Source organism: Rhinolophus sinicus, linkage group LG11, assembly GCF_036562045.2.
Source record: "Rhinolophus sinicus isolate RSC01 linkage group LG11, ASM3656204v1, whole genome shotgun sequence".
NCBI lineage: Eukaryota > Metazoa > Chordata > Mammalia > Chiroptera > Rhinolophidae > Rhinolophus > Rhinolophus sinicus.
The window spans coordinates 54,494,720-54,506,885 of NC_133760.1; the positions used below are offsets into that span (position 1 = coordinate 54,494,720).

The following is a 12,166-nucleotide window of genomic DNA, read 5'->3' on the forward strand; positions in this document are numbered from 1 at the left end:
GTTGAACCTTCCTTTAACTGCTTTATTTTATTACATCCTAGGAGTCCAGAAAGTCTTATTTATCTGTTCCACTATTAATGGACATACTAGGAATGCTTCCCGTTTTTTGCAAGCCAACAATGGTTCTGCAATGAACTCTGTACAGTCTCCTGATGCACTGTGCTAGCTTCTCAAGGGGATGGATATACCCGGAAATGAAATTCCTGGGTTGTATGCATACTTTTCATTTCATTGTGATAGTTTTATGGAATTTTCATATTTACTTTATTATTTTTAGTATCAAAATTTTCTCCATAGTGAATGTACCAATTATACTCCCATTGGGAGCAAATGAAAATACCATTTTCTCTCAGCAATTCTGGATCTACTTAAACCTCAATGTATCTTAAGTTTTGGGAGTGGAGTGAAAATGGTGCCTCTTTATTGTTTCAATTAATTTTCATGTCCCTATTTTGTAGCAAAGTAGAGTATTTTTTCATAAATTTATTGGTCATAAAATAACCTCTTCTGTTATTTTAATTGTGTTTAGAAAAGACACATAGCAGGAAATTTACCATCCTAGCCATTTTTCAGTGGACGGTTCAGTAGTATTAAGTACAATCACTTTTTGTGTGCCTCAGATCTCCATAATTTTTTTCATCTTCCTTTTATTCTAGTAGAAATCCATTCTCCATTATATGTGTTTCACAATTCAGTCTCCTGCTTAAGGATTTTTTTTTTAAGTTTTATTTATTTAAGTGTGTTTTTCCAGGACCCATCAGCTCCAAGTCAAGTAGTTGTTTCAATCTAGTTGCGGCGGGCACAGCTCACAGTGGCCCATGTGGGGATCGAACTGACATTTTGGTTGTTAAGAGCATCACTCTCTAACCAACTGAGCTAAGCAGCTGCCCCAGAAAAATTTGTTATATGAAAATTGAAGTTTTTATATAATCAAATTTATCTTTTATAGTTTGTGACTTAGGTGTTGTGTTGAAATACTCCTTCCCTGAGTCATATTCATATGAATGAATATCTGTGCCCCTGCAATTCCTTTGTTGAAACGCCACGGGCAATATATATTCACACAGAAAAGCATCTGACAACACAAAACATCACTCCCAGTAGCATGCTCAGCAAACTGGGAATAGAAAAGGACTCCCCCAAGCTAATCAGCGGTGTCCACAAAAACGCACAGCTGGCATCAGCTTGGTCTGTGTTTCGGGTTGACCAGAAGTGCCCTGGCCTAAGGGACAGAAGCTGCATGAATTACCAGCCTCGCTGGGACAGTTCTCAGAGGCCCCAGCGGGAGGGACCCCAGTTGCCCACAGTCGGGACCTGCTTGTTAACGCCCCTTGACTTCTCACCTCCCTCGCAGTCTGATTCCTGGGATCACCTCGCAGATGAACCCTTGAACCGAATCGTTACCTGGCATAGGCTTTGGGCAGGACCCAAACCCACGTGCTCTCTGTCTTTGTCTCAGTGAAGTGTCGCCGTCCCTGTCTCCTCTCCATCCATCTGCAGCTGACTTCGCATTTCCATCTCTGTCCGTCTCTGTTTCTCTCCAGCTCTCTTTCAATTCGTCTCGATCTTCCCCTCTTGGAGCCCCTTTGAGAGAACGAGAATCCGTTGGGACCCCTCTGGCACCTAGAGCTCACGTGCCTCCAGCGTGCGCCGCTCGCTCCTCCCGGCCGCACGGGGCGCTGTGACGGCGCGGCGTTCCCGGCCCGAGGGACCGCGAGTCCCAGCGTGCACCGCGCTGGGGCGTGGCCTGCAGGTCGGGGCGGGGTGGAAGGCGGTGCAGTGGTGGAGCAGCGAGGAGGCCATGGCCGACCCGGGGCCGGTAAGACGGGCTGTGGAGGGTGCGGGCCCCGCCATGCCTCCGCTCCCGCTCGCAGTGTGGAGTGCGGTCCCCATTCCGGGAGGGCTGCAGTACAAGCCCCGGCCGAGGGGTTTTCCTTAACCCGGGACTGAACTCCGAGCCTGCACCGGAGCAGGCACCGTTTTGGTGCTGGAGTTGTTCTGCTGATAATCTGGGAGGAAGGGGCCACATGGAGAAATCCTGGGTCCCGGCCTGTCATTGGCTCAGGTCAACCTCTGTTCCCGCCCTGTGTCGGGGCTCTTTGAACGTTGTGGTGTTGCTTGGGCTCATGTTCGTGCTGTGCTGAGCAGGTGGCTTCAGAGACGCAATCTTCACCCGCAAATGAGAAAAAGTTAAGGAAGACTGGAGACTGCTCCCTAGGGAAGGAGAGATTTGAAACCAGTTTGGGTGATTCTCCTCAGTCAAATTGATCGCGAATACTTTAAAGTTTTAAAGGGGAATTCGAACTCTGGTTTTAGAGTTTGAAAGGCATAGCCTGAGTTTAACCTCGGAAACTACATTCAGTTAACTGTAATCTGCCCACCTGTGCAAGACTTCCTTTTACCCCCACTGAGATTTTATATCTAATAACCTCACTAATGCAATGCATTTGCTTCCGCTGCTGCTTCTCATCTCCCAGCCATTGGGAACCTGGACTATCCCTGTCTGTTCTGTGAAAGCTGGTGGTTTGCAGGATTTCTTCTTTGGCTATAACTTTGAGTCCACAGAAAAAGTTCAAGTTATGCCAACTTCTTGGCTATTGTGTTTGTGATGGGCAAGGAGAAATCAGCATTTCTGGTTGATTTTCCTTTTTACTGGAGGTCAGTGCTAATTATTTGATCACAGAAGCGTCTTGTAGCTGGGAAGTACAGGGTGAGGTGCAAGGAAACAGTAAAGAAGTTTCTTTGAATGTCCCACCTTATGAAAAAACACCAGGTTTAAACTTGTTTGTTATACTAGCTGCTGCTTCAGCTTTGGGTGCTTGTACTAATTTTGATGATGGACTTTTATCACTGAAACTTTGGTCTCCAAAACCTCAGTGTCAAATGGCCCTAGTTGCCAAGTTTAGAGTCCTTTATTAGGGGAATATACTTTAGCATTTGTAACCAACCTTTTTTATACACTTAGGAAGATCCCTAGCCATCTTGGGAGATGTCCAGTATTTTCCTTGGTAGGTTCTCATCTACGTTTGTAGCACAGAATCTGAAAGGAGTAAAAATGAAATTTTGAAAAATTAAATTATGTATGTTCTCTTCCCTATTGCCACAGTGATCTGTCCTTGAAATGTTCAGGAAGAGTAACCCTGGTTATTCAGTCCTTACTTGAATAATGGTCCATGAGCCAGTCATGGCTTGCAGATGTATTGTTTTGGTTGTTTGTTTGTTTGTTTTGTACAATCCCTTGTTGTTAAAATTGTAAATTTTAGGGACGGCCTGGTGGCTCAGGCGGTTGGAGCTCCGTGCTCTTAATGCCAAAGGCTGCTGGTTCAATTCCCACATGGGCCAGTGGGCTCTCAACCACAAGGTTGCCGGTTTGATTCCTCAACTCCCACAAGGGATGGTGAGCTCCGCTGCCTGCAACTAAGATTGAACACGGCACCTTGAGCTGAGCTGTCGCTGAGCTCCCGGATGGCTCAGTTGGTTGGAGCGTGTCCTCTCAACCACAAGGTTGCTGGGTTCCACTCCTGCAAGGGATGGTGGACTGTGCCCCCTGCAACTAACAACGGCAACTGGACCTGGAACTGAGCTGCGCCGTCCACAACTAAGACTGAAAGGACAACAACTTGACTTGGAAAAGTCCTGGAAGTACACACTGTTCCCCAATAAAGTCCTGTTCCCCTTCCCCAATAAAATCTTAAAAAAAAAAAAAAAAGTCTTCCTTTAAAAAAAAAAATTGTAAATTTTAGTTGCCAATATATAAAAATCAGAAGAGTTCACATAAAATGTGACTATCCAGTCACATGCAAATGTAAAATGTTAAGCTATAAAACCTGTAGAAGATGGTGCAGGAGAAAATCTTTGGGACCTGGAGCTTGGTGAAAAGTTCTCAGAGGTAGCACCACCTGTAGTAGAAAAAAGTGATAAAGTGGATGTCATCACAATTTAAAATACTTTTGCTTTGGGAAAATCCTGTTAAGAGGGTAAAAAAACAAGTAACAGATGAAAAATATTTGCAAACCACAAAATTGGAAAAGGACTTATATCTAGAATCTGTAAAGAACTCTCAAAACTCAACAGTAAAAAGACAATCCAATTAGAAAATGGGTAAAATACATGAAGAGCTATTTCACTGAAGAGGATATATGGATGGAAAATAAGCAGAAGAAAAGATGATCATTATTATTCAATAGGGAAATGCAAGCTAAAACCACAGTGAGCTATCACTGTACGACTATTAGAATAATGGAAATAAAAAATGGCAGCATGACCAAATGCTGGTGAGGGTGCTGACAAATGATCTCTTATACTTCGCTGGTAGGAATGTAAAAGAGTTCAGCCACACTGGAAAAATTTCTTAAGAAACTAAACATATACTTCCCATATGACTCAGCAGTTATAGCCATTTATCCCAGAAAAATGAAAATCTATGCCCACCCCAAAACCTGTATGTAATTATTCATGGCAGCTTTTTTGGTAATAGCCCAAAACTAAAAAACAAAATCTCCCTTAATAGGCAAATGGTTAACCAAATTGTGGTACATCCATACCATTGACTACTATTCAGCAATAAAGAGAAATGAAATACTGATAAACACAACTTGGATGGGTCTCAAGAGCATTATGCTGACTGCAAAATGGCAATCTAAAGGTCGTGTACTATATAACTTGTATAACATTTTTGAAATGATAAAATTGTAGAGAGAGATAATAGATCAGTGGATTTGAATACAAAGGGGTTAGTAGCTCAAGGGAGCTCTCTGGTGGTAGGATAGTTTTGTTTCTTGATTTCCAAGTGGTCACATGAATCAGCACGTGATGAAATCACGCAGTTATACACACGCCGTACTATTGTCAATTTCATGGTTTTGATATTGTACTATAATAATGTACCATGTGACCTGTGGGTAAACTGGGTGAACAGTACAGGGAACCCTTCTGTACTGTCTTTGTAACTTCCTGTAAATCTATAATTACTTCAAAATAAAAAGTTTTTAATGAAAAATAACGCATCTAGTAACATTGGCCCTGTCTTATATACCACTAATTGGTTGCTGCTAGGGGCCCCCCCTTTTAGATGCATGTGCTCAAAAGTCCTGCTATTCATTCATTCATTCATTCATTCATTCATTCGTTTTACTTGGTTCCAAAAGACATTGGTGACTGCTTTATTATGTTTTTGGCACCATCCAGAGATAACTAATATAGTTTCTTCCTGTGTCTTAAAGACCTGGACATTGAAAAACAAAGTAGCCTTAAAGTAAAAATGTATTTATGTACTGTTTGTGATTCCAGGTAACCATGACATTTGATGATGTGGCCTTATATTTTTCAAAGCAAGAGTGGGAAATTCTGGAAAATTGGCAGAAGGAAATGTATCAGCAAGTGATGAAGACCAATTATGAGACCCTTAATTCCCTGGGTAAGAAGGGCTTCTAAGGCATCACTTTTTGGGAACCAACCTGATAGCAATAGGCTTTCCTCCCTTTCTCAGCCATTGGCTGGTTGACTATGACATTGTGCCCAGTTCACATTCAGAATGTCTCCTTAACTTCTTGTACTGACCCTGGGATATTTGACTTGTCCCTTTTTATCCTCTGCCCCTCAGTCGTATTCTCTGAGTTCTCTTTCCCACTGCAACTCTCGGAGCTAGTTAGGATTATCTAGGGGAGAATATGTAGACAGGACAGAGCCCCGGGACACCCCAACATTTAGAGGTCAAGCTACGGATACTGAGGCCAGTAGGGTAGGAGAAGTTAGAACGCTGTGCTGATCCACTGTTGAGTTTTGAGTTATCACAATTAGTGTCCTTGAGCTTGGAAAACTCAGTCTGATTTTCCCAAATTTTAAAAACCAGGTATTATTTGCAAATGATTGTCTTTACAGGACAGTTAGCTCGTAACCCCAGATTAGGATTTAGTAGGTCCAGGCTGAGGCCCAGGAATCGACATTTTTAACAAGCACTTCAGGTCTGCTGGAGCTGGTGGCACACAGGCCACTGAGAGAAACACTGATCCGAGGGCTGAACCAGAGGTGACATCACTGCGAAATTCACTCCACTGCTTAGTAGGAAGGCTTCTTCCCTTCAGGCTTATGTCGTTAGACATATCACTCTCTACCTCTTCATAATCACTGTCACTCAGCCACCTCCTGGCTCCTTCACTTTATTGATCCAGAATGTTGGCACTTCAGTAGTTAGTTTCCTTGCATGCGAGGAGTTTAATCAGAAAAGTTTAGTCCTTGACGACCGTGACTTGGCTTTTTAATCCACTCACTTTGTTCTCGAAATGATCATGTTTGAATATGTTTCCCCTGGATCTGTCAGCCTTTTTAAAATCCTCATCATCCCTAACTTCTGTTTCCTGTAATTTCGTGAAATACAGTAGAGAACATTTAAACTAAAGTCTTGGTTAGGCTGTGTTATATTGTCATTCATGGAATTTCAAGGGTTTCCTTTATTTTTAAGTTATTTGTCTCTTTCAATCAACTTTTTAAAATTTTTCTTTTTTCAATTATAGTTGATGTATAATATATTAGTTTCAGGTGTACAGCATAGTGATATAGTATATAAATGTCTAATTACACCTCGATAAGTCTAGTACCCATCTGACACCATAAATAGGTATTACGGGGTTATATTCCCTATGCTGTACTTTACATCAAGGGTTTCCATTTTCATAACTAACTTTGATCTCATGTCTCCAGGAATCAAAGTCAAGTATGAAAACTGTTTTTAGTCAAATACTCGGGAAACCCAGACTGAGTCTCTGTGAACTCTCTTTGCAGGCTGTATTTTTTCCAAGCCAGATTTGATCACCTGGATAGAACAAGAGAGAATGCTATTAATTGGAGATCAGGGACGCTTTGAGAAAATCAGAATGACACTTAGCCATTGTACTGATAAGCAGTTGGACTTGAAGAAGCCTGGAAAATCACTGTGTTCTGGTGAGTGTGATGGATTTAGGGTCACAGCTCATTTCATTTTCTTAGCCTTGTTTCCTGAATCTGGATAGTCTGCAGAACATTTTACGGACAATGTTGTTTGTTTGCTCAAGTGGGTAGCATATATAAGTATTACTTTCATAAAGAGAGAAGTTGTGTATATTTCACTAAAAAAAAAATTACAACTTCAGAATAAGATGAGAATTGCCTGTGAGGGAGCAAGTAAAGGATAGATACACTTGTTGAGTCTTATGGGAAAACCACCGTCCTCATCACACCATCGTGTCCATTTGAATATAGAATGAAAAAATCTCTAATTTTGTACAATATATTTTTTTATTGTACAGATTTTTAGAACTTAGGGATTTTTTAAATAAATTCCTTTTGAAGAATTACTTTTTGAGTCCCTCGTATCATAAGGAAAACATTGAAACATCTTACCCTTTAAATATTAAAGGGAATGTATAATTTTTTTGGAGTGTGTTGTTGTTTTACTCACTGGAGATCTCCTGAGTTCCAGAGAGTAAAACGACTCCCTGGAAAAAGAGGGGATTTGAACCCAGGGAATGTGCAGCGGGCTCCATCAAGAGGTTAGAAGAATTCCCAAGGGCTTTGTTTCATTGCCACCAACTATTCCATTTATGTAACCATTGCGTCCCTACCATGTTTGTCGGATTGTGTGAGGTATTACTTAGGCCAGTGAGGGGATATACATATACATATACACGTATAGGTATGTATGTGTATGCACACACACTATAAACAGTCCTTCTGCTCTAGAACTTTATTGTCTTACTGACCTACTGACATGGCATTAGGTGACGTATTGGGTTAGTCAACTCTAAAATATAATTGAATACAATTTAATGAAATAAGTGATAATGACAGTGCTTTAGGGATTTAGAGGTGAGGGAGCAGTGCCCCGGGGGGGAGGGGGGGCTGCTAAAGGAACCAGAGTGTAAATAGCATAGAATGGGCAATCTTGGTCAGGCCGGAAAGATTCAACGAGTGATCCATGAACCGATGCTCAGAGGTGGGCACAAGCCCAGTATATTTAGAAAATGACCAAATATATGGTGATGGAAGGAGAACTGACTCTGGGTGGTGAACACACAATGGGATTTACAGATGATGTAATACAGAATTGTACACCTGAAATCTATGTAATTTTACTAACAATTGTCACCCCAATAAATTTAAAAAAAAAAAATGATGACACTGTGTAAAGCTGTGGGACATAGTGGTGATGGGGGTGGGAGATGGGGACATACTGAGGCCAGGAATGCCAAGGTGAGAATTTGACATCACCTATAGAAAGGGAGGAGCTTGGAAAGGTTTTTGAGCACCAAAGGATGAACAGTAGTGGCTAGCCCTAAAAAACCGATGTTCTCTTCGGATCAGGTGGTAGTCACCCAATAATCACAACTGTTCCTTGGCCTGGGGTAAATAGTAAGTGTGAGAAATAGGATTCAAGGAGACAGGTAAGTATGCTTTTGTCATGATCCAGGTAAAAGCTCTGGAGTGTTTACTTACCAAATGACGTCTTCCAGTTGGAAAGGTAGCCTGCATTGTTGTTAACATGAGCACAGAGCACAATCAGAGTTCTTCTCCAGGGGCAGGCCCACCCTTCCTGGTAGGTGAAGTTTCCTCTGCGTTAAGAGATTTAAAAAGGTGAGCCGTGGGACCCAGTTCAAGAGGACATGGCAGAAAAGGCAGTTCTGAAACACAGCGCATTCCAGAATCGTCCTCTCCAGGTGTAGGGGGTGATGATAAGATGCTAGCTCAGCTCCCTCTCTTTTCTGGCATCATGGTTTTTACTTTGGGAACAGCAGTAACTGTGCTTTTATCTGTATCTTTGTTACAGTTCACAGTTCCGTGGAATAGGAAATTATTTCCACAGTGTTCACAGTGTGAATTCGGTAAATTGCCATTTTGACGTTCCTAAGAAATACAGTTCCTATTAGCATTTCTTCCAGAAAACTTCTTCCTGAAAACTGTGGTAGAAGGGGGCCAAAATATGACCTAAAGCCTTCCTACTTATGTATTTGGCAATTTATTTCACACATTTAAGGAAATATAATGGAACGGTCAGATTCTCCGAGGAACTCATTTTACTTTCTTCCGACTTCTGCTCACTCTCTGAGGGTCGTCCATAGGTCGTCCATAGATGCATTTGCCTGCCATTTCTTAACTCATGATGAAAGCATTTGCATGTCAAAGTTAAACTTAAATATAATTTACCTGTGACAGGCAGATTCAGAAAGTCATTGAGATCAGTGGGATTCTTTTCCCCACGTTGTAGGTGACAGGAAGATGGCCTTTGACCCCTACCAGAGTGCAGACACCACTGATGAGGGTGGGTCTTCTTTTTTTCTCTCCAGGTGACCAAGGAACTCTCAGGGTAGAAGAGGAATGCCATTTAAATGGTCTCCAAAAGCAGGGCTTGTGTGCTACCTCATCAGGGGAAGAAAATAAGATTTTACCAGCTCAAAGAGCTACCTTACAACATCCAAGTTTCCAAGAAATAGGGATTCTGCATAAAAACGTCTACATCTCAGCATCTAGTCAGGACAAGAACAATCCGTGGCTTAAGCCAGTGGGTCCCCCAGGTCACCAGGAAATTCCACCAGGGCTGAGATTTTGTTCCTGCTTTGTGTGTAGGAAAGTCTTCCACGTAAAGAGAGACTTGGTAAAGCACCAAAGGAACCATTCCAAGAGGCAGCCCTCTCAGTGTCCACAGTACAAGGACAAATCTGGAAGGAACTCTGAACTCAGGTGGACCCGGATGGTCCAGTGTAAGAAGAAGCGTTTCCAGTGCAGTCACTGCAAGAAGAGCTACTTTGTGAAGTGCAGCCTGATCGCTCACCAGGCCATGCACTTGGGGCAACGGCCCTTCCAGTGCCCTCAGTGTGACAAGAGCTTCTTCTGGAAGGCCTCCATGAAGTACCACCAGCGGCTACACAGGGGCGAGAAGCTCTTCCAGTGTCCCGAGTGCGGCAAAAGCTTTTCCCGGAAGGCTGCCATGAAGGCCCACCACAGGATACACAGTAGGGAGAAGCTATTTCCTTGTGATAAATGTGATAAGAAATTCACCCAGAAGACCAAACTCACTGAGCATGTCACAGTTCATACGGGAGAGAAGCCCTTCCAGTGTCCTGAGTGTAAGAAAAGCTTCCGCCTAAAAAGGAGCCTCAAAGCTCATCTGTTTCTGCACACCGGGAAGAAGCCCTTCCCGTGTCCGGAGTGTGGGAGGCCCTTCTCCCGGAGGAATGTCATGAAGGACCACCTGCGTCTGCACAGCAAGGAGAAGCCGTTCTCCTGTGCCCAGTGCACGAAGACCTTCCCTCAGCAGTGCAGGCTCAGGGAGCACCTCAAGGTCCACAGCAAGGAGAAGCCGTTCTCCTGTGCCCAGTGCAAAAAGGCCTTCCCTCAGCAGTGCAGGCTCAGGGAGCACCTGAAGGTCCACAGCAAGGAGAAGCCATTCTCCTGTGCCGAGTGCAGCCGGAGCTTCCGCCACCTCTCGTACCTCACTGAGCACAAGAGGCTTCACAGTGGGGAGAAGCCCTTCCAGTGCCCGGAGTGTGACAAGAGCTTCTCCTGGAAGGCCTCCATGAAGTACCACCAGTGGCTACACAGGGGCGAGAAGCCCTTCGTGTGTAGGGAGTGTGGGAAGGCCTACACTCAGCAGTATCAGCTCACTGAACACACGCGGATCCACAGTGGGGAGAAGCCCTTCCAGTGTCTGGAGTGTGACAAAAGCTTTTCCTGGAAGGCCTCCATGAAGTCCCACCAGTGGCTACACAGGGGCGAGAAGCCCTTCGTGTGTAAGGAGTGTGGGAAGGCCTACACTCAGCAGTATCGGCTCACTGAACACAGGAGGGTCCACAGTGGGGAGAAGCCCTTCCAGTGTCCAGAGTGTGACAAGAGCTTCTGCACAAGGGGAAGTTTGAGGGTCCATTTGCTCACGCACAATGGACAGAAGAAGCCCTTCACGTGTCCTGAATGTGGCAAAGGCTTCCTCCAGAAAGGACGTTTGGAAACCCATCTGCACAAGCACAGAGGGGAGAGGCCTTTTGCTTGTGATGAGTGTGGAAGGAGCTTTACATACACAGGGGCACTCGCCACCCATATTGCTGCAGTACACACCAGGGAAAAGGCCTTCAGCCTCTAGGCCAAGCCGCACAAAGTGAGCGGCGAACCCTGGCTTCAGACACAGTGGCAGATGCATAGCAGGTGGGGCGTGACAGTTCCTTGACAAAGGTTCCAGATAAGACAGGCATCTCCCCTCTAAATTCCTCATGGGCAGGGTCTGCCAGTCATGGAAGGGACATTTTATTTTTGTTCTATTTCATCAGTTTTTTCAGTGTCATCCAGAAGCATGGTAATCCCTTCATTCAATTTGTGAAACTACACTCTGAGTGAAGAAATGTTACAGACTGAAATGTTTCCCCCAAAACACCTCATTCTGCATTCCATTACCAGGCTTCCTTCCTTAATTGAGTTTTTCAGTTTCTCTCAGTGAATTTTCATTTTCTCTCAAATGGTAAGAAGGCATCTGTGTCTTGGGGGAATTTGTCTACATTGCTCAAAATAAATCTTGTCGTCTACCATCTCATTTGTCAAAATGTTAGCCACATAAGTGTTATTTCCTTCTGGATTAATTTAAATCACCTAAAAATCCAGCATTGTGAGTAATAAGCAGTGTTACATGTCTAACCCCTCTGCATTTCCGACAGCTCATGTCAATTCTGCAACGTTAGGATCTCTGAGTTAAGTACCAAAGGAAAAAATATTGTGAGATGATGGCATCACTCCATTTGTGGCCTAATTGTAAGGCAGCTTTCCAGTTCAAGCAAACATTTGTCCATCTCTTGGGACTGTCTATCTTTAACATTATTCCTATAAGAACTTGCAGATTTCCTTCCTTAGGGATCTTCGGGGCCTACATAAATGCTCTGTCTTTGTTAGCACAACATGTGGTCCCAGATTACCTGAATCGGTCAGCTGGCACCAAGGACGCTCCGTGAATCAGTGTCTAAACAAAGGTGCCATCTTTGGTCGGTATATTCCTGTAGGTGCCAGCCTCTTGGTGAGTCGATGGTTCCTTTGTGTGAAGCAAGTGACACTTTCCTCTACCCTGTCCCAGGGCATGTGAGCCAGATGTCAGCGCTGGCTGGCCTCTTACCAGTGTACCTTAGGGCAACTCTGCCTTGGGATACACATTTAAAAA

General features: G+C 43.7%; 1 protein-coding gene across 1 annotated transcript; it reads left to right on the top strand.

The window, feature by feature from the left end:
• Nucleotides 1-1,734: 1,734 nt before the first annotated feature.
• On the top strand, nucleotides 1,735-11,546 carry ZNF425 (zinc finger protein 425). The gene is made up of 4 exons (XM_074315191.1): nucleotides 1,735-1,819; nucleotides 5,290-5,416; nucleotides 6,781-6,939; nucleotides 9,318-11,546. Exons 1-4 carry the CDS (start codon nucleotides 1,802-1,804, stop codon nucleotides 11,105-11,107), a joined length of 2,094 nt encoding a protein of 697 aa, XP_074171292.1. The 5' UTR covers nucleotides 1,735-1,801; the 3' UTR covers nucleotides 11,108-11,546.
• Nucleotides 11,547-12,166: the final 620 nt, after the last annotated feature.